Source organism: Cupressus sempervirens, chromosome 8 (assembly GCF_028749045.1).
Source record: "Cupressus sempervirens isolate cs-2001-9-10 chromosome 8, ASM2874904v1, whole genome shotgun sequence".
NCBI classification, from domain to species: domain Eukaryota; kingdom Viridiplantae; phylum Streptophyta; class Pinopsida; order Cupressales; family Cupressaceae; genus Cupressus; species Cupressus sempervirens.
In genome coordinates, this window is record NC_143125.1 from 331,117,226 (window position 1) to 331,140,951 (window position 23,726).

The 23,726-nt window shown below is 34.3% G+C and overlaps 1 protein-coding gene across 1 annotated transcript in view; it reads left to right on the plus strand.

Moving 5' to 3' along the window:
- Nucleotides 1–23,726, plus strand: part of FZL (FZO-like protein) — a 171,484-nt gene that overhangs the window by 98,949 nt on the left and 48,809 nt on the right. The window contains exons 5-7 of the mRNA XM_089797582.1: nucleotides 7,958–8,089; nucleotides 11,902–11,988; nucleotides 12,151–12,591. Coding sequence (XP_089653708.1) covers nucleotides 7,958–8,089; nucleotides 11,902–11,988; nucleotides 12,151–12,591 — 660 coding nt within the window. The remainder of the gene's footprint in view (nucleotides 1–7,957; nucleotides 8,090–11,901; nucleotides 11,989–12,150; nucleotides 12,592–23,726) is intronic.

Sequence of the window (23,726 nt, forward strand, 5' to 3'; positions counted from 1 at the left end):
AGTATAAGAACGATGTAAAGTTAAATGATTGGCTGATTCAACATCATTCTTGCAAAGGTAACATCTATTAACAATATTGAACCCTCTCTTCATTAAATTATCAATAGTCAAGATCTTATCCTGCAAAAGAATCCAGAAGAAAATATTAATTTTAGGTGTCATACCTTTTACCCAAGCCTTGGCCCAATAGGGTTCTGGATGCATATCAAAAGAGTTGATATAGACCAAAGAAACAGAGAACATCCCACTAGGATCATGCTTCCATATCAATTCAACCTCCTCTTGACTTCAAAAGACAACATTTAAAAACTTGTTAAGTTCAGCCATATTCTCAACCACCCTTTTGAGATCCAGCCAAGAAATATTCTCTCAATAATCCGTAACAAAAGTTCCAAAGATATTCTTACATTGTTCCATATAACTATTCCACCTTTGATTAGCACAAAGAGGATGATCCAAGATCTAGGTATCTTCCCAAAAATGAACATTCCTTCCATTTCCCACCTTCCATCTTGCCCCTTTCTTGATGATGTGTTTCTATTTCTGAGTGTCTTTCTAGATCATGGAACCCCCTTGCACGACTGATTGATGTTATTGCTAAGTATAATGTGTTCTTAATGAGGTCCTATAATAATTAATTGAGAAGGTGTAATAGCCGAATTAGGGAATTGTTTTATGAATTCGGTATAAAGGAAGGACATTTTCCTTTGTTATGTATGAATGTATGAACAATTGCATGAAGCACAAAGAACCGAACAGAAGAGAAACAAGTTGATATGCGAGGATAAGAAGAGCAGAGCGAAGTTGGAGAAAACTTCGTTGCCAAGGTTTTATTTTAAGATCTGAGGTTTGTGACCTGGTCTACAAGGTCTGACAATGATTGGTCCTATTGACAGGAAATAGGAAAGAGGATATAGCACAGTACGAATAATTATTCTGCAAGGAATAGTTGAGAGATCAGTTGGACAGTGAAGTTCAGTGGTGTTGCCCTAGAAGTTGTTTGGACAGTGGGTCCTTCTACCTTTTACAACTCCTAACAGGGTTGGAATCTCCTAACAGGAACTCTTATGTATTGAATGTGTTTATAGACTCCTAATAGCGTCCATCCTCTAACAAGGAATGTATATATCAGTATATTGTGGGCATCATTCCCACCAAGGTTTTCCCTCCGATCAAGGGTTTTCCTAGTTAACAAATTTGGTGTAATTGTGTGTGTGTATCTTGTTATGGTTGTTTACTTTGGTTGCATGGTTAAGATTAATTAAGGTTGATAAATGTTTTAATTGGATAACTGATTCACCTCCCCCCCCCCCCACCTCTCACTTCTCTTGGTGGATTATTTCTAACAAGCCTAAGATCCAATGCTTTCTCTGGCAAGCCCTTCTGCACAAATTACCTTTTTCTATGCCCGATGGAGAACCTTTTGCCTGTTTGGTCTACCAGCAACCTGAATTTGTGTCTCATGTTTTCTCTGATTGCCCATTTTCCCAGGGGGTGTGGAATATGTTTGGCTTATCGTTGAATCCGAATATGGATATCTCTTTACTCATGTTGTTTCTGGTTATATTCTTGGCATTTCCAAGCTTCTTAACTCTTTTTGGTCTATTTTTTCCTCTTACTTGCTTTGGCATTGGTTACTTAGGAATAAGGATATATTTAGAGGTAGACATATGGTTCTTATTGAGTCTTTAGGAAGACTCATCTACCATCATATTTCCTTGTAGGTTACTCTGTGTTTCTAGGTAAATGAACATCAACTGATTAAAGTTGTCACAAAATGTACTAATGTTCTCAAGGACATACCATTTGAATTGAGAACCAAAGAGCAAAAAGAATTTGATTTTGACTACACAAAGGAACTACTAGACCAAATCATCATGTAGAAGAAAGTCACAAAAGCAAACAGGGAGAAAGGGACAACTCTGCAATCCATTGCTGAGACAACGATCAACAACAAAGAGAGCACAAGCAACTGACCAGGTGAAATAGGGTTCAACAGACTAGTGGACAATGCACAAGCATAATAGGGTTAATGGTGCCTGCCAATAGACTTGCAATAGATCCTATGATAACTGACTAGCAGCCCACTAAAGGAAGATTTGATAGATCCCCATGTATTCTAATGGGAGCACTGGTGTGTCCCCCTGCTCTACCTTGGGAAACACTATTCAGTAATCCTCGCAACATCATTCGAGAAGGTCTTAGACTTAGATGGGCTAATAGACCTATGCCATGGACGACACGGTTCAAAGAAGATAATTAATACACGAGTTGAAATAATATATGTTTTTGAATCAGCCCGATGTTTAGGTATTGTGGATCTATATGACCCACAACTTGTGAACTAAAGCATATGCTGGTAATTGGCAGCCTCAACTATTACTATGTTGTACTCAACTATTTAATGCTTTTTAATTAATAGAATGAAATAATAATTAGTATTAGATTAAAAATAATTACGTTATAATAAAATTACAATGAATGAATAAATAAATATTTAAAAATACAAGAGAGAATATTGTAGAAAGTATGTTAACTTTCTAAATAGGATTTAATAATAAATGATAATAAACACAAAATAAATAATCTAATATAAAATAATATAAATTAACTAAATCTAATGAAAACGCAAGAGATATATAATGAAAAGACGTGACTCATTCAAGTTAAGATATGAAAGGGAGGAGAGTTCATCTTAAAAGAGAAAGGAAGGAGTAGAAGATGGAATTTAAAGAATGATTAATGGAAGAGGGAATTAAATTTACAAATGGTTGAAATGATGAAAGGATGTGATTCTTCGAAAGAGTTGTAATTATAAAGGATTGTGACTTCAAAAGGATTGTAATTATTAAGTGTTGCGAGTCGTGACTTTTCAAAAGGAATGTGATTATGAAGGCTTGTGACTTTCTGAAAGGATTGTGATTATGTAGGGTTGTGACTTTTCAGAAGGGTATAGATAACAAATAAAATAATATTTATAAATTACCATTGAATAATAAAAAAGAATAAAGATGGTATCAAAAGGAAAAAATAGAGGAAGGTAACAAAAAATGTATAATCACATACCTCTTGGCATATATTTAACGTGAGAAGAAAGACAATTTTAAAAGGTGGTAAAGGCATCATAAAGATATGTTATATATTTAATGTTTTCTTTATATATATGAGTAGATTTTTAACGATTCAAAAAGATAATAATTGGATGAATATATAAAATTTGATATTGTGTTCTTTAAATGAATTTAAAGAAATAATAGATTAAACTCCCATAGTGCCAATGTAGGGATTGTGCTCAACTCTATATAAATGGCTAAGTTGGGATTAATGGAGTCTCATAGTACCAGTGTGGGAGATTTGTATATCCTCTGTATAAATGGCTAATAGTTCTAGTGCGAGAGGGCAACACAATCCCCGTATAAATAGCTAGATGAGCATGATACCTCATATACCAGTGCAAGAAGTTAGTAAAACCTTTGTATAAATGGCTAATAGTGTCAGTGCAAAAGGTCAAGAATCCAACCCTTTGACATTCCATGACACATATTTGGCATTCATTTAAAAGCGGGTTGGGATTCAATCTCCATTGCTGTTTCAAAGTTTTTGAAGCACTTGGGGAGTTTCCTTCTAGGCATTTTGGAAGGTTTGATACTACTGATGAAGTTGAATGATCTGCTTCTCTTTCTTTTGGAAGACTGGACAATATCTTCACATTCTTCCTCCCTACCCAACACATTCTCCTTTGAGTCCTCGATTCTGATTCTAGGTTCCCTAGTTTTCTTTTCTGCATTATTTATGAAGGCATCACCTTCCTCTATGTTGATGGGGCATGGAGTACCTATATCCTCACAATGTCCCTGAATACCATAATCTTTTAGCTCCTTGGGGTTAACTTTGATAATAGAAGCAAGCCTCCGAAGGGAGTAATTGGTTTTGAAAATGTGGGGGGGGGGGGGGGGGGGAGGGGATCATAATTAGGTAAAAAATTACTGAGTTTGTCACAAAGTTCAAATGATCTCTTAATGGCTTCCAAACCATCAACATGTAGAATGGAATGATTAGGGGTATCTTCATCGACTTCTTCAGAGGTACTATTGTTACCTACCTTAGTAGGATTATTACCATCAAAGCCACTCTATGCTTTAGGAGGGCATTGTAATATGGATTCAATCTTGTCCCAAGGGGGAAGGATTGGGGGAGTCGAGGTTCGATTCCAAAATCCTTGTCCAAAATTTTTCTTAATTTTTTCAAGGACCAACTACTGTGCATTTTAGGTTCTATGCTTGGGTTTAGGGGAAGGCAATAGAAGGCCAAGACTAGCAACATTGGGTTTCAGAAGAGATTCCAAACGTGAGAGAGCAATAGAAGGAGGAGGGATAGGGTTGATTGGTATGGTGAAGCCTTCTTGTAGAGCATCTAGAGAGGTGTCCAATTCCTCAGAGGATATGTGGAGACATATCGAGAGTAGGAGAAGAGTAATTCGAGTGACCATTGATAGATGCCTCCTGTTGAGAAGGTTGAGTGGGGCCATTAGAAGGGGTTGAGTTTGATTTGGGAAGAGATGAGATTCTCTTTTTAACCAATGTTTCCTCATATGGCCCTCTTTTCCACATAGGAAGCAAGCATTAAGCCCTCTAATGAATGAGATAGCGCAAATGTAGTTTCGACCTTGTAATTTGAAAATAATTTCTTTCGGAATATCTTTCCTAGGGTTGATAGAAATTAGGATTTTGGCATCTGTATGTGGGAGAAGGTTGTCTATGCTATCGACTCTAATTACCTTGCCAAGGAGTTCTAGGGCTTGGGGAATTGAATTCCGAAGGAAGATAGGGAGGCTGTTGATGGTGACCCATCTCGGGGAAGAGAGATGCATAATTTCTGCATTGATAGCTTTAGAAGACCAAGATAAGGCTCTAAGTGTGGAGGAACCTATTCTCGAGAATTGTCTTTCAATTATTTGCTTCTATGATAGGGTCCGCGAAGAAGATAATAAAAAGAGCTGTTGGCAACACTCTAAGGTACATGAAATGATAACCTAATTTGTTGCTCCAATTACTACGGAGCCATTCATTCACAAAAGCCCTAGAAGGGATTTTGTTGGCATCTTGAGCAACCAGGAATATGGATGACTCTCTGAGCCTACTTATTTCACCCTCAATGGCCTTGGCCATTTGGGTATTAGGTTTAAGAACACAAGAGGAGGTAGTCGGGTTCTTACTTGGATCTCGTTCTTTGCATCTTCCTCCATCATGGCTGCTTGACCACTCTTCGAACTGGGCTCCATTTGGCAAGGCTAGGTCATTCTTAAGTGCCTGCTTGAAGGATTTGGTGACTCCAGAACTCGTTGGTAGGTTTTGGTAGTTTATTATAGGTTTTTCCTTCAAAATTTCTCCTAGGGATTTGTCACCCATAGTTAAGGGGTGCTTGAATAGTCTACATTAAATGCAGTACATGGGCAAGACAAATGGAGGATGATCCTCTGCCACATGGAAGACCTTGTTTGAGGTATTCCTTGGAGTTTGCCCAAGATATCCTCAAGTCGTAGAGCCAAATTTTTCTATATATATTATTTTATTGGTAATAGATTATATTTTGAGCAATTATTTCTTATTCTTATATTTTGATATGATTTTATTGTCATTATTTAATTAATAATATTGTCTTAATTAGCATTAAAATTCTATCTTAAATTGGGGGCATGACAATCCACCCTACTTGAAATTGCTTGTCCTCAAACAATTATATAATTTCTTCCACTGATTTGAAATATGTACATCTTTTAGTCCAAATTTTTAGGTTGCTTTCATGGGTATGATTGAACCTCCTCCAATCTCCATTGGCACTCCACATTAGTCTTTTATATGAATTATGTTCTTATATGCTCTTCTATCTTACAAGATGGGAAGATCATGCTCTGGTACTATTGTAATGTCCTTGCTATTAGGGTTAGCTTGGGACATGTAATACCTGCAAAATAGATGTTAGATTTCAACAATATAAGGTTAAACATACTATTCTACCCTCCAACTTAACCCCAACCTTAAAGATGTCTCTAGATTGGGTATTCTAGCCCTTAGTTATTCCATCGTCTTCACTAGAGTGCACCCCTTAAGATTCTTCTTGGATGGAACATCCTCTATCCAAGGCCAATCACCTATGCATATGTTGATATTTTCAAAATATTCTGGCCATAATATCTTCCTCATCTAACCATTTATACAAGGGTTATATTGACCTTTTGCACTAGCACTATTAGCTGTTTATATGGAGGTTGTACTAAGTTCTAACCTCTTGCACTGACACTATGAGGCATCATTCTCATCTAGCCATTTATACAGGGATTGTGTTTTCCTCTCCCACTCACAATAGTAGCTATTTATATAGAGGATATACAAATCTCCTGCATAGGCACTATGAGACTCCATTAATACCAACTTAGCCATTTACATAGAGATGATCCCAATCCTTACACTGACAGTTAGCCATTTATATAGAGTTGAGCACAATCCCTACATCGATACTATGGGAGTTTAATTTATTATTTCTTTATAATCATTTAATGAGCATAATATCAAATTTCAAATATTCATCCAATTATTGTTCTTTTTGAACTGTTAAGAACCTACTCATATATCTAAAGAAAACATTAAATATTTAAAATACCTTTTATACATAGATATCTTTATGATGCCTTTACCACCTTTTAGAGTTGCCATTCTTTTCACGTTAAATATGTCAAGAGGTATGTGATTATATCTCTTTTGTTACCTTGTTCTGTTTTCTCCTTTTGATACCATTTTTATTCTTTTTTATTATTCAAAGGTAATTTATAAATTTTATTTTATTTTTCATCTATATTCTTTTTGAAAAGTCACAACCCTTCATAATCACAATCCTTACAAAAGGTCACAACCCTCCATAATTACATTCCTTTTGAAAAGTCACAAACTTTATAAGTACAATCTTTTTGAAGATTCAAAACCATTCATAATTGCGTTCGTCATTGCGACCATTTATAAAATTACTTTTCTATTCCATTAATCCTTCCTTAAATTCTATCTTCTACTCTTCTTCCCTTCTCTTTTAAAATGAATTATCCTCCCTTTTATATCTAAACTTGAAAGAGTCACGTCGTTTAATTGTATATCTCTTGATTTTTCATTAGATTTAGTTTGTTAAATTTACTTTGTGTTTATCATCATTTATTATTAAATTCTATTTAGAAAGTTTAACATACTTTTTGCAATCGTCCCTCTTGTATTTAATTTTATTTATTTATTCATTCATTGTAATTTTATTATTACTTAATTATTTTTAATCTTATACTATATATTATTTTATTGATAATAGATTATACATTTTTAACTATTATTTCTTATTCTTATATTTTGATATGATTTTATAGTTATTATTAAATTAGTAATATTGCATTAATTATTATTAATATTCTAAATTAAATTGGGATCATGACATTCAGGTAGTTCCAAATCATGTTTTCCACTCTCTAATCCTTTTGGAGGTCCTAAATGGGCCATAAAATTGTGTTTTCAACTTCTCCAATTAGGGCTGCAATTGCAAATGAGTCATGTCTCCAAACTCAAATGCATGCATAAAACCTGATTGTACTGGAACAATGCTGATGATTAATAATGAAACATATTCTGAAATTTGCTGTTAAATGCTTTGCATATGTTCGTTGAATTTTGCTATTAATATTTATTTTCTAGATTATCTTTGAAATTTGTAAAAAGAACTGTATTAAGTCAAATATATGTAGAATTTATTTAAGTTACTTAAGCAGTACAATATTTGCTTGTTTATTGATTGGTGACTACAACATTTACTGAAGTGTGCTGTTTTATGACTTGCATATTCACTTTGAATGCCTGACCTTACACTTACATTACATGTAATAATTGCCGGCTCATGTATGGATGAATATATGTTCATGGTGTAACAGATGAGCCTTGTTGATACTCCTGGTGCAAATGTGATTCTTCATCGACAACAACGACTTACTGAAGAGTTTTTGCCTAGGGCAGACTTGGTGCTTTTTGTAATATCAGCAGATCGACCATTGACTGAAAGTGAGGTGGGTCAAAATGTTTTTCTCCAAGTTTAATTTTAACTAAATTTTGCTTTTGATATTGATTTTTCATGCTAATAATCTGCTGCTCTTTAATCTTAATTTATATATTTGCTTTTGTTGAAAATGTTGGTTCTCTTTGAAATTTATGCACTACGGAAATTAAATAGTCCTGCATAATGACCGTTTCCCATGTGTTTAATCATGAGACTACCCAATATTGAGAAGGGTTCCAAAGGTAGTGTACTAGTGCTTGATACACAGAGTGGCACTACCTACCATGATATTGATTATTAGAAATGATTGCAAAGATCAACATAGATTGCAAAGAAGTTTTTTGTTAAGGTGGGGATCCCTGCAAAATCAGGCTTTTAATGCACACGAAAATATTAGCTGGAAAAATTGTTTATTGATAGAGTTAAAAGGTTTGAGTTCAAGAGGGAAGGTGGACACCTATATTAATATGTACAAAGAAGAAACCCTAACTTTAAACATTAAATTGTGGTCTTCTATAACCATTTAAAATTTTTTTAATCTAAGTACCACTTATTTTGCAAATAGCTTTCTACAACAAACATACAAGAATCTTAAGGACCTAGGACAAATCTATTAATATGTACAAAGAAGCAACCCCAACTTGGACCATTACTTTAGTTCTTCTTGAACAACATTGATCTTTTTAATCCAAGTACCTCGTGACTTAATTTTGCAAATAACATTCTATACCATATAGAGCAAGAATCCTGATTTAGGACCCCAACTTCAAATTATAGGTTCATGAGTATTAGAATATTATAATATTTCTTTAATGGTCATCTTAGTTAGGCTTTAGTTTATTAGGTAGTTTCTATTTCCGTCTTTAGTGCACGATTGTTTCTTTTAGAAACATTGTCTTTGTAAATATATATAAGGAGCTTTCATCTCCTTTGTTTAATACAACCACAACAACATCATTTTACCATAACATGGTATTAGAGCAGGTCAATGGGATTTCATAAAATTTGGTGAATTTTTAAAGAAAAATTTGACCCTCTTTTGTTATGAAATTTTTTCTAGAAATTGTTTTTTGTTTTTTGAAATTAAAATTGTTAGATAAGATAAGATGAGATAAATTTATTAATGTCCAACTAGAGACTAACAAGGGTCTAAGGGACTAGGAGCAGTACAAAAGAGCAAAAAGTAGCAAGGGGAGCACCAAATGGTGTCCACAAAAAGAGCAAGAAAGCAAAAGAATAGAAAAGGGCAAGAACTAAACACTCCTCATAAATGAGAAGTAGTCCAGAACAGAAGGGTATTATCTAGGACGAGAAGATGTCCTAGGTCGCCACCCTTGAAGACTATTGGAAGAAGGGTGTTGCTGCCAAATGTGTCGTCTATGGGGTCTCATAGATCTGGTGTGACTCGAAATAGGGTAGAGAGACCACTTCATCCCCCAAGCAGGGGTCACGGGTGTAAAGAATGGGGTGATAAGTTGTTTACGAGTCTATCTCGATGGGAATTGAAGCTAAAGAGTATAATCCAGAAGCCACAAGGTCTCTTGAAGATAAAGTGCAAGACATCGTTAGTTTGTGTATCTGAAGAATGAAGAAAAGGATCTGCACTCCATGAACAAGCAGTAGAACCTCCCCTGACCTATAGTAGATGGGGCAACAAAAAATAAAATGGGTCTCAGTCTCCACCTCTCCACAGGGGCAAAGGTGGCAAATCTTGTCCTCTTTGTCGATTTGGTGATCACTTTGTATACATAGCCTGTGAGAGCCCACTCTAAAAGATCCCAAGGAGATGTAAAGGGCATGATTCTAGTGATGGGTAAGGTACCAAGGGCGCTTAATGACCTCGTTTTGGATATCAAGGAAGTGCTCAACATAGAAGGCCATCCTCAGGCGGAGCCACCTCGAAGGGTTGCTCCAAGTTGTGAGAATATACTTTCTGTAGATGTGAAGTTTGACATGTCCATTCAGCTCCTGTTGAGATGGAAGTAGGTGAGCAGGGGTGTCCAACGATAACTGGAAGGGGGGAGGTGGTCCATCGCAATACCAATCAAGCCAAGAAGGGTAGAGGCCTGGGTGAATCAACAACAAGACTTGTCATTAGGATCAGACTCCACGGTTCCCTTAGAAGAACATTAGGCCAGGTAGGAATATTTACAGCAACCCTTAGCAGAGTAAGTGAAGCTTCAAAGATTGTGAAGAAACCAAGTCAAATAAAAAAGTTCCCAATTTGAAAGGGTGAGCCCCAAACTCCACCAAAATGATATTGTGGGGTGTGGACTGATGACATCTGATCATGCACTGAAGAAAAAGAGTCTGGACTCTCTCAACTAAATCCTAGTTAGAGTCCAAGAGGGAGGGACCCCAAACAATAGAGCCATAGAGGATAGCCGGTCTAATCAAAGAGTCCGAAAGGGACATCTTGGTCGTGGTATCTTGGAAGTGGTGGCGGAAAATTTGTCTCTCGAGCATAGCAAGGGAGCCAAGCCCCTTACTAACCTGAGGCTGCATGATTAATGCCAAGATGAAGCGAGTTTTAGAGAACTTGACTACCAGGTAAGTATATGAGGATGTTATCTCTATCTCACTGCCTTGAAACTAAAAATGGAGATGCGAGGTCTTCAAACAATTGAAGACCATAACCAAGGTCTTGCTTAGATTTACCACTAATATATAGATCCGCGCTAGATCCTGCAAAATATATAGATTGCATTCAAAATCTAAAAGATACCCAGATGGTTTTTCGGCATTGCGAACAAAACCCAAAAAGCATTTTCCTTGCTGATGTATAGAAGATGTTGCTGTAGTGTAAATCAAACGCCTTTAACAGAAAAAAACAGCTCCAAAAATCAAGTAACGACCCCAACAACCAAAATATAACATGTAAATGCTGGATCAGCTTCCTAAGTCCATCAATGGCATGCTGGAACCTGCAATACTGATTGAAACCTCCAAATATGCAAGTTGGTTGTCAGATTTGAGATTGAAACTCCAGAGAAAAACCGTTTTTGTCAAAACTTTTCTGATTCTCAAGATCATCCAAAGATGCAAGAGAAGAGCATATTTTGTTTTTCAAAAAACTATAATAAAGTTTATTAGCCCCCCCCCCCGAATCTCTCAAATAAGGAAACTAAAATCTACTCTTGCACATAGAAAAGCTTTGATACCATGTTAGAATCTGAAAAGATTAATAACCCAGAAAACTAGTGCAAAGAATAAATATCTAAACTATGAATGCAAATGATACAAAATCAAAATAGCATTATAGAGTTAGTCTCCAAGAGAGTAATGCAAATGCTAGAAGCAAAATAGCATTAAGAGGATGCAAAAATAAGAGATGCAAATACAAGCCAGGTAGCATGCTTATATAGGCTAGGAAGAGGGAGGAGGTGGCAACACCAACCAATGAGGAGCAACCATCTATCGGACTAAAGATAGCAAAGTATCTTCCCAAGATAGCTAATGGATGCTCACATGTAGGAAGGTGACACCTCACAACCATTCGCCTAATAAGACATGCTTTATTAACCTAAGCGAGATTATTAAAAGTGTAGGAAAAACTTAGCAAAATATGAAAAATAAAAAACTACACTAATAGTTGAATGTCTAACTATCATAGTTTGTAAACAGCGGTACATTGATGTTATTTCAATTTTGGCCCTGACTATAAATTGAACTTAAGAATGAACTTATTTAATTCTTTAAACAGTCATTAGCAATTAATTTATGTAAAATTCTAATGGAATATTAGTTTTTTAATAATTTCAGTTTTATTTGAAGCAACATATTTTCGATCTTATTCTGACATAAATTCATCTCTCGATACAGGTGGGTTTTCTTCGTTACATCCGCCAATGGGGTAAAAAGATAATTTTCATCTTAAACAAGTCAGATATTTTCAAAGATATCAAAGAGGTTGTCAACCCTATCTTGAGATCTGGTGTTGTGTTGCTATTATGCTTCAAGTTCAGAAATTAAAGTATAGTTATTTTCTTCAAGGATAAAGTAAATTCCCCCCTTTCTCATGATACTGAATTTCTCAAATGTGTATTTTTGGTTTGTATTTTTTATTCGCAGCTGAATGAGGCCATGGGATTTGTGAAGGACAATGTACTGCAGTTGTTAAGCATAGAACAGGTAATTCTATATCCAGTTTCTTCACGTTCTGCCTTAGAAGCGAAAATAGCAGCAACAGCAGGGGATGGAGGCGTTGACTTAGAAATTCTTTCAAAGGATCCGAATTGGGTAAGCAGTGGATTTTCTGCACTTGAAGAATTCATATTCAGTTTCCTGGATGGATCCACTGACAGAGGAGCAGAGAAAATCAGACTTAAATTGGAGACTCCAATGGGTATTGCCAGAACCTTGCTATCTGCAACAGTAAAACAATTATCTGAGGAATATGCAAGTGCGAATGCTGATTTAATGTCTATAAAGGAGAGTATTGCCCAGCTAAAGCATTATCAACGGTTAATGGAAACCGAAAGTCTCTCATGGAGGAAGAAAATTCTATCTGTGGTACGTTAGTGCAGTGTTTACTTTGTTCAAAGGCTTGCATTTGTTTAATAAATTTTTCTTGTGTATTTGTTTTGTGCTTTTTTTGAGAAGTGAAAATGCTGAGCTCCCTATATTTTCTGTGAAAGAGACATTATACATTTCGCTAGGAAAATGGGTGAGCAAGACAGTATTCGTCATTGAGGGAATGATATCATAAGCTTCATTGTGTAAAAATTCTTCAAATTTGCACCATTAAGTAAGGTCTTATAGTTATCACTAAAAGTGCTATAGAATAATAAACATAATCAATATTGCTACTTTAGATTAGTGGTACCCTAAATATGGGAAGAGGCTTTCTTTATAGCTTCTCACTTCACCATAACACTGCATATACATTTCATAGAACCTCCTTCATCAAGTTGAGGTCGTGGTGAGTGCTCATAGTTTCTCTTCTCTTTAATGTAGAATTTTGAACCATAGGATGCCCTTTAAAATGAATAAGCATGTTGGTTGTGGGTAGAAACACTATATTGAAAAGTTAGAACCATGTTAGCATCCATGCTACATGGATGCACAGAAAGAGCATGCACTTCTCCGTCTCCAATGGCCCAGACAAGAAACAATATCAAATGAATGCTTTTAATGACGTCCACGAGATCACAGCAGTCTAAGGGTTAGCTCAATCATTATTGTCATGCATGGTGAGGCTCTTGTACCAAAGGTACATGGCAAAGACACTAATTAAAAAGTATCTCATGTGAGCAGACTGAGCTAAGAGTAAACCATTCTTTCATTATCCATTTTAACCTATTCCTCATTTAGTATTTTATATCGTAGTTGCATGCATTTTTAACTTAATTAGTTTCTACCCAAAATGTATACCATACTTGTGTAATGCCCCCATGTTTGAGCCACTGCTATTAGAGCAGTAAAACACAATTGTGGATAAGGAGTCGCAGTCCTTAGACACTAATAGCTGTTAAAATTTTGTGAAATTAGTTAGAAGTAATTATACTCCGAAAATAAGACGAGGAAACTGTGAATTCATACAAATAAGACAATTTTTTAAGACAAGTTAGGGATTTGATCCCAAATGATGACCATGTTTCCAGAAAGCGATATATGTTCACCATATCAAGCAACAAGAGCATCACTATAAGATTAAGAAAATCAATCTCACATTGAGAAGAATCAAGGCCAAAATATGAAGATCGACTTTGCATCTAGACCATGTGTCATCCTAGAAAGGTTGTCTTGAAGATTTCAATCATCATGAATAGGTGATATATCCGATTGAAGCATATATATTGCAAGGAGATCAATGAAGACTAGGGACATCAACTAACCAAGATAAGTATAACTGCACAACATTGATGGAAAGAACATAATCGATTGATGGTAATGTCCATTAATGATATATATCAATATATTGATCGTCCACGATAAACAATGTTTCAAGATTGAATGTGATCATATGGACAACTGATTAAGGTGTGGACAGTCAGCAATAGAATTCATGGACTATTCAGTAATCAATCTCTAAACTAATGCAAGCACAGATTGCCAAGAATGTTAACTAATGAACTTTGATAATTATCTACTAATCGATATTTCACAAATTAGCACAAACAACGCCCGTGAGTAATCAATAGCAAAGGCATCGTTATGAATAGTAAGCGATCTGTGGAGAAGACAGTGGTTAGCAAGAAGGATAATTGTTTACATGATGGAAGGATGCAATTAGAAGGCAAGGCTGATTGTGTAAGCTAAAATTTTTGTACGTGACTGACTACGACTTACAAAATTGTGACTTTAGGCAACATTTCATGAGATTTCTCTCTCCTTTCAGCAATAGGGGAGGCTCCCTTCTTACCGTAGGTTATTTCAATAGGAACTTAACTGAAAGTACAAAAAAGGATGGTTCTCTTGATCAATTCCTCTTTTTTAAGGAATGATTTGCCTACAACTCTAACTTTCCAACTTAACAAAAAGTGCCTTATTGCTATGATAATACCGGTGACCCTGGAATTGATGTAAGAACAACACTAGGGGCAACAGTTTACTTTTTATATATTGTGAAACAAAAACAAGAACCCAAAGTCTCCTGCATTTGTCTCGAATGAAGATTCAAGCAGAATAACCAGTAAGGCACAAAGTCTCTTACTAGATATCCTCAAAGTCAATAAAAATGCTTACAATTGAAGCCCAAAGTCTTCAAATCTAAGTGATTACAGCCACTAGTATCAATTACAATTTGTCCTCATGCAGCACAAAGTCTTCAAAAGTTCAAATTGGCTCTGAATGTAATAGGCAGTTCAAAGTCTGCACAATTAAATTCAAATCCCTCTTGATTAAAACTCCAAAACTCATAATCATTATCCATAAAATGTTGTCACATAACACCTTGAATCAATACAAAGTTTGAAAGCAAAGTTGCTTGTTTTATTGAAAGCAATTTGATTTACATCCAAGCACAAAGTCTTAGAGTGCACAATACAAATTGACGGAATTTTCTTGCCTTGATCATATACAATGAGCTCTCTCCTTTATGTAGGAAAATAGGAGAGAGAAAGGTGTAGGAAAAAGTGGAACTACTTAAACCATCTAGACTTATCTCTAACTAACTACTTTGACTTTATTCAAAGTTTCACGCCTAATGCAGTTGCAACTTGATTACATGTTACAAGTTTGCACGTGATACTATCATATGCAATTACATCTTGTTTTTCCATCACATGTAACATTTCAATTAAAAATAATACTCTAAATATCTTACAAGACAAATTCTATAACACCAAACTTTATTGGTCTTCATGTAGCTACAAGATGCTCGATATTCTACGATTGTTGTGCTCATGTTTGGAAGCATCTCGAACTGGAAAATGAATATGCATCCTTGATTGTTCTATTGAGTGTTCATTGACCTTTTTTAGCTTGAAAACACTACACTTGTAATCATTCTTTCACCTTCTTGTAGGCTCCATCATGTGATCACTCTTGCTTCACGTTCCTTTTTCTTTTTTGCATGTTTGGGGTTGTGCCTATTGTCATTATTGAGTTTCAGAAAAAGCCATTGTATGTTCCTTCAAGCATGGATGGGTCCATTTCTTGCTTTTGATGTGTAAAACCACTGATTTGTGCAAAGTATGAGTAGGGAAAGTGTATGGGATGATTGGGGATAGCGAATGAACAAATGGGTCAAGCTTAGAATGGCTCAAAAATGAGTAGAAAAGCCAAAAACAGGTTTTTAGAAGCCACTTGCATATGCAACCAACGAGCTTTAAGATGAGCAAATGACGAGTGAAGTGTAATGAAATGGAAACATAGCATACTTTAATAGGTGTAAGTCATACTATGTATCCGACAAGCATATGGAAAAATCTTCTTCATCCATAGGGCACCCATATGGAGGTTCATTGAATGCATATTGGTGGGACTTGCACTTGCATTCTCATGAGGGGAAAAGAGGGACTTGCTTCCATATTAGAACGAGCTTTTATCTCTGACTGCATATGCAAGTAAATGGGACCTTGCATATGCAACTTGAAAAATAAGATTGAAGAAAAAGAAGTGACAACATATATACAAAAATATGCAAATTTGAAAATGGAAATGATGAAACTTGCATGCACAATGCAATAAATATATACAATATATACCTTATGGAAAATAACAAGGAATCATACCATTTTATCAAGAGGTAAGAGAAGTCGTCGTTTTAAACACTTGTGAAAAATTTGTAAATGCAATCAAAGAAATTTCTTGGATTTAGAAAGATTGCAAGATGAAGTGTTAAATAGAATTCGAATCTTGACTCAATCCTTTAGCTTGCCAAGTGTAGGAAGTTAGAGCAAAAAATTGCATCATTTGACCAAGCAATGTGCAACATGCAAAGAATTTGGAAAATGACATCCAAAGTATATCTTTTGATTTAGAAAACTTGAATGCAAGCTAGGAAGGATTGGAAACACTTTGAAACTTACCTTGATCCAAATACTTGTTTTTTTGGTGCAAATTGCTCAAAAATAGGGTGTTTTTGAGCAAAATCGTGCCCTAGATGGGTTGAGAAATGAAGAAAATACTCAACAAACTCCCCTTTTAAGTAGCCCAATGTGTTCTTTGGGTGAGTTTAGACAAAAACGACCCTTAGATCATCAAAAACGACCAAGAAATGCTAAATATATTAGCATTTGAAGGCTGCAAAATCCGTTTTTGGACAAAAACGCCCAAATAAGTGAAGTTTTGAGAGTAAAAAATATGTGTTTTTGGGCTAAAAATTGCCACTTTTGGATGTTTAATAAAAAAAGTCTCATATTGTGAAGTAAAACTAAAAACACACTTTTTGGTTGCATTTGCATGTGAAAAATGTGCCCAAAACCTTCCAAATGCAGGCTGCAAGTTAAAAACAGGATTTCTTTCTGCAAATGCATATATTATAATGCATGCAATGTGCTCTAAAATCACCATTTTTCCTTAAAAGGTTTCTAAAGTCACTTAAACACACTTTTGGAGAGCCAATACACATTTTAAAACTCGTGCAATTGCTTGGAAAATTGCCACCATGAGCTTTTAGTGAATAACTTAGTGCAAAACGTACATGTTTTTAAAGACATGTAATTGGGCTAAAAATTGTCACTTTGCCTTAGTGAACTTATAAAACACAAAACATGAATCAAATTGCATGTATTTGAGCAAAAAATTGCCACTTTGGCTTAGGCTAGGTAGAAATGGGTTTTTTAATATCACATACCTAAGTCACAAGGTTCGGGTTCGAGTCCGAGTTCGAGAGCTATGAAGTTCGGACGAAGTTCAACAAGTCAAAAAAAAAAAAAAAAAAAATTCGACATTAAATTTGCCTCATGTAATTTTCAAAAAAATACAACTATATGTTATTTATTATTATATGTTTGAGTTTCATGCAAGGAACTTTTCAATTCAAAACTACAAAAGAAAACATCTCTTGATGTCCAATAATATATCCAATATATAATCAAAATAGTCTGAGATTACAAAAGAGATTTGAAATCATTACAAAAAAAGATATCACATTTATAAGGTATAAACCATAAGAAATATGTAAAATCATGATTTCAAAGTTCTTTTACCATCCAAAAGATAAATCAGTGTTTTATACTTAAGAACTTCAAAATAGCTCAAAATTATCAAAAGTACAGAGATAGTTTTTGTCAAAATGTTATAGTCAAAAGTCAATACTATAAAACTTCAAAAAAGCTCCAAGTCATCAAGAACACTTGGCTGATCTGCTTTAGAATCATCATCAGTGTCACTACTCAGCTCATCATCCAAGAAGTCTAGTTCCTCTAGAGGTCCAGTGGCCATGCCTTCTAAAATTCGATTTTGTGAAGAAGATGTGGAGTTCTTTGCTGATTTGTTCATGAGCAATTTCAAATTGCTGTGAACATAGACAAGATCTCCCAACTTTCCAATCAACAGCTTGTTCCTCTTTTTAGAATGAATGTGGTCAAAACAACTCCAGTTCCTCTCACATGCCAATGAACTTGCTCCATGACTCAATACTCTAATGGCAAAGCATTGTAGTTCAGGAGTTTGTGCCCCATAGCTCATCCACCATCTATACCTAGTCACCTCAGCTCGTGACATATCATATTGTGCTGCTTTCATTCCAAACATTCCTTCTGCTTTCTTATATCTCCAACATTGGTCTCTCATTAGAGTTGCAGTGTCTCGATCTCACTCATACTTGCCCATAGCATCATAAATGCCATAATTTCACTATCACTTTGTCTATCAATACGAAATAACTTGGGCTCCAAATAGCAAGATGCTGCATGTAGAGGTGTGTGCATCATTTTCCACCTGAAATCAAGTGTGTCTCATATCTCCATGTAGTTTGCTTCCACATTTTTTAGTGCTCTCTGAATGGACTCTTTACATCGGTCCATGCTTTCATAAAGCATGCCAAGGCAAGGAGTATCACCATCCATCATACGAAGAACATCAACAATTGGACCACATATGTTCAAAACCTTTGATCCACTTTCTCAAAAATTGTTGTTTAAAATGATTTTCTCTATGTTCTTCCCCTTATCACTTTTAGAAAGTGCTGAAGTTTCCCACTCATTAGAACAAATCACAGATCTCAAAGCTGCTTTTTCTTCAATTACCCTTTTCAATGTGATATAGAATGGAGCAAACCTTGTGTTACAAGGCCTCAACAACTCTCTAGATGATGGTTTCCTATAACGACTCAATGTGAGATGGTGATTTCTAATGAAATTTGCAACTACTCTCCCTCTATAAATTGCTTCATGTATCCATGGGAACTTGGCCAAGTCATGAAGCAACAAATCCAAACAGTGAGCTGCGCATGGGCTCCAATAAATTTGTGCGTACTTCTCTACAATCAGCTTCCTGACTCTCACACAATTCACTGCACTATCAGTAACCACTGGAACCACATTTTCCACCCCTACTTCAATAATGGCTTCGTCTAATCTCTGGAAAATATACTCTGAAGTTTTCTTTTGATTGATCGTGTCAATCACTTTCAAGAACACAACTCCTTCAGGGGAAGCGACTAAAACATTAATCAAAGGCCTCTGACATATATCTGACCACCCATCACTTAATATAGTGCAACCTGTTGCCTTCCAAGTGTCTTTGACCATAGCTGACTTTTCTGTCACTTTGCCTTTGGACCTCTCTAAAAGAGTTGTTCTGTAAGCCTCTGAAGATGGAGGTGTGTAACCTTTGCCAAACTCTGTTGTTTTCACAACTGCATTACGAAAATGGGGATTCCTTGTCGAATTGAATGGAATAACACTTGTAAAAAAAATCACTCCATGCATCATTCACCTCTTGTCTCTCTATTGGTTTCCAAAAGCTGTTTAATGTTCCACTTTGTTTTACTGTGCCTGTGCTTGTGCCTGTAGACTTGAGCACACTAGAAGATGACATAGATGTGAACCTAGATACATCCTCTTGAATTCTTTGTTTTTTTTGTATCTCTATATGGTCAGCTTCGCCCAAAAGGGTTAGTTCTCTTTCTATATCAGCTACCATTTCATTAGTCACTTTTGGACATGCTTTAACCCCTCCTCCTGTGCCCCCACTAATACCAAGTAAGTGGTCTCTTGCCCTTGTTAGACTTTCTATAAAATCTTTCTTACAATTAGTACAATAGAGTTTGGCACCATCTTTTGTCACATATTTCCATACTAGAGACTTTGATTTTATTGGGAGCCATTCAATTGCAACCTGCATGATACAAAAGAAAGAATTAATACTTTTATTTCAAATCATTCAATATTTTTTTTAATATATTAAAATGAAATATAAGAATTAATTATTTTGAACTCTATAATGAAACATAAATAAATACCAAATTTCATTAAGGACATACAATATAAAAGATATTACTAAATTAAAGTATATGTAACGTTAAAAACAAAGTAAAATCACTAAATTTAACAAAATAGAATCCTTAAACTATATGATTTAAAATATAGAATAAAAGCATAATAGATTTTCTATGTTTATATTATTTATATACATTAGTTTTTTCATATAAAAATAGAAAATAATTAATAAAATAATATATTATAAATTAATTAGTAATATTAATAATAAATAAAGATAGTAAGTGTAATTATTTTGTAGTTTACCTAAAACAAATATTGCATACAAAACTAAATAATTACAAAATAAAATGTAAAAACTTTGACAAAAATAAATATAATATTTAAACATTAATTTACAAAATAATCTAATATAAAATAAAATATTACTATTTTTTAATAAACATTATTATTAAAGTATAAATCTATTACTATTTTAGTGTTTAATATCTTATTGTTTAATACAAATATTTATATTAAAATATTATATTTAATAATTTAACGATATAATTTATTATTGTTTCAAAGAAACAATACTAAATTAAATTATTAAATATAATATTTACAATATATTTGTTTTGAGTTTACAAAATTTAAAAAAAGTAAAAACAAAACATATATGATGTTTTAATAATAAATAAATAAACAAACATATATATTAAGATGGAAACTATATTAAACAATTTACAATTTACAATTTACAATATACAATATAAACAAATATAAACAATTTACATTATTAAACAATATAAACATTAAACAATTTACAATACATATCCTTAAATAATAATAAACCCTAAACTGAAACAAATGAAATGAAAAATCTCAAACCTACCTGGTATCCGTTGTTTGTAGTCGGGAGGTCGGCGGCAGGAGCTTCAAGTGATCTTTAAAACTTTGCAGTTGGGGGGTCGGCGGCAGGGAGCTCCAAGTGATTTTCAAATGGTTTCCAACCAGATGCTAAACTAGACTCATCCGTTATAGTTCAGTAACTAGTTCGTGCATCGGCAGATTTCTGGTCTCTCCTCCCTACTATTATATTATTCAGCGAATAACTAGTTTCCACAATGACTCGTCTGCTTCGAATGTTGAAACAGTCAAAACCACTCAGCTTGCTTCACGCACTCAGTGGAGAAACAATTCGTCCGTTGATGCATTCACAGTGAAGGGCACGGGTTTATTTATAATACTTTTGGCCAAAAACCCTAAAACGATGACGAATAAATTATCATTTCCACAAAACAACAATATTTTCTTCTGCCATATAAACTTTTTGTGAAATTTTAACTTTATTTTTAACTTTTTTAGGGTTTGCCGAATTTCGAACTTCAAGCCAAAAATTCGGCGAACCCTGTGACTTTGTTACATACACATGCAATTGGGTCCAAGATTGCCACTTTTGTCTAAGTTAAGTGAAAACTTACTTTAGACATGCATTTACATGTTATAAAAACATGCTATTTGATTTTAAAAGTCTATAAAGTGGTAATTTTAAAAGATATATGCAATTGGTTAGAAAAATTCCATTTAAATGAATTAATATAATTAAAATAAACTTATACATGCAACAACTTGTAAACGGGTTAGATTTTCCCACTCACATTAATTAAATAAGTTTAAAATATGTAAATACATATTTAAAACCCACTTAACACATTAAAATGTGTTATTGCATTGAAAAAGTCCATTTAAATTAAATTTGGGACTTGTAATTTATGGAAGTGGGTTTTTACAGTCATTTGTATGTGGATAAATGCAATATGTAATAAAAACCCTACTTAAGTGCATTCAAGTGTCTAATGCAATTAAATTTAATATCTAACTATAGTTTTTAATAAAGTAACATGAAAACTAGTCTTGAAAAGCCCCACTTTTTCTCTTATAACTTGAGCTATACAACTCCGATTTGGACCTAAGTTAGCTCAAATCGAGTGGAATTCCAAGGGCTATTCACCTAAGGCAAAAACAAGACCACAACTATTTACAACACAAAGAAAAACAAAGAAAAGACAAGAAAGTTAATAAAAAATTGAGTGTTTACAGTTAGAGAAGAAAAACTCTTACTAGAAAACAATTTAGGATTCAACTCGATGAAAACCTTCAAAAGAAACACATAGATAGAGCAACACAAAGCACAATTCGGGGATGATGAGGTGTCTTTATGATACTTTATTGATACATTAAAACAAAGTAGATGTGCCTACAAATCCATAAGGTTGCCTCAATTTTGTGAACCCAAAATTGAGGACAACAAATTGATAGTTAGGTGGTAATGAAGTGGTACGATTAGTAAGAGAAGTGATAATGACTGAACATGCATCACATCCCTTGGTAATGTGACTTATCGGTCCAACAACAAGATATAAGGAGTCATTCTCAATCAGAATAACATCATCAGACATTGATTTCTTATATCTATTAATCCTTGTTTGATGTGATTGCTTAAGAGCAAGTGTCATGGGCATTATCAGTTGCAGGCATAATAATGCTAATTCGAAGCAACACAAAGGGATTGCAAGTATAAAGGACTGTATATCAGATGCAAAATCCATTTATTAATTTGCAAGCATTCCAATAACAATTTGAAACATCAATCTATCATTTCTAGTGATATCTATATATTTGCATAATCACAATGTCATATCAGTCGTTGCAAACTGTTTCTAAAAGCAATATAATTGATTGCACATACTTATCAACTATATGAGATGTGGCAACATTGTACTATCACTATAAGTGATAAAACGATAATGTTCATCGCATATAAACATTTGCATATCAGAAATTGCTATCAACCTTCTATCATCTTGCACACATCGAAGTTGCATGGATATAGATACAAATACAAATATGAGTACCGTATTGGATATGGAGTACGACCATTTTTTAAGACCCCCAATAGGAATATGGTTGCATACAACGTTTATAAATAAAAACCACATATACACACAACATACATATATATGTATATATAGTTAACACATCGTTCTAAGTTATTATAGGAAATTTTCATTACTTTACAAGCAATATAGACATAATCCCTACATACATAATTATTAGTTGATCTAAATATGTACAATATTCAAAAGATCTTAGAGTTGCTTTGAAATATAATCCAAAAAAATGGGTAGTAGAAACAAAAACACATTACATTTGTGTTCCTCATTTGGTGTAGGTTTTTGTTTATACCAAATAAGAAAAAGTTGCATGATTGAAGCTTTGTTTTAAACTAAGGAAAATTTATGTCAAATTTCTAAAAATCAAATCACATAGTATTTGGCACATTTGGAAAATTAAGTATTTTTGGGTACATGTGGGTAGGGACTCCAATGTGTATCCATCTTGTATCGTATGTGTATCTGATATGGATATGGATACGGATACAAATTCAGAATATGTTGATATGTAGCTAGGTCGGATCCTTTTAGGGCTGACCTACTACACATTGGCTAATTGACATGTCGACCTTAGCCTTGTTGCTAATGAACTTTGTTATTTCAATCCTTAATTGGGTCTGGCCTTATTTGGTTGAGTCATATAACTTGCAATAATGTAATTTGGGCAAGACCTATATGAATGTAATTTGTAATTAATAGGTCTAGTCCTATTCTTGGTGCCAAAACTACAAGGCCTACTAGAGGTCTATTAAGAGGTGTTGATTCATATATATATATATATATATTTCATAGAAAATGAGTTCTGCGATACACATAATATCTAGTGTGATCGGTGGTGATTATAAGAGCTTATCATCTATGGTTGGGAAGGCAACAAATT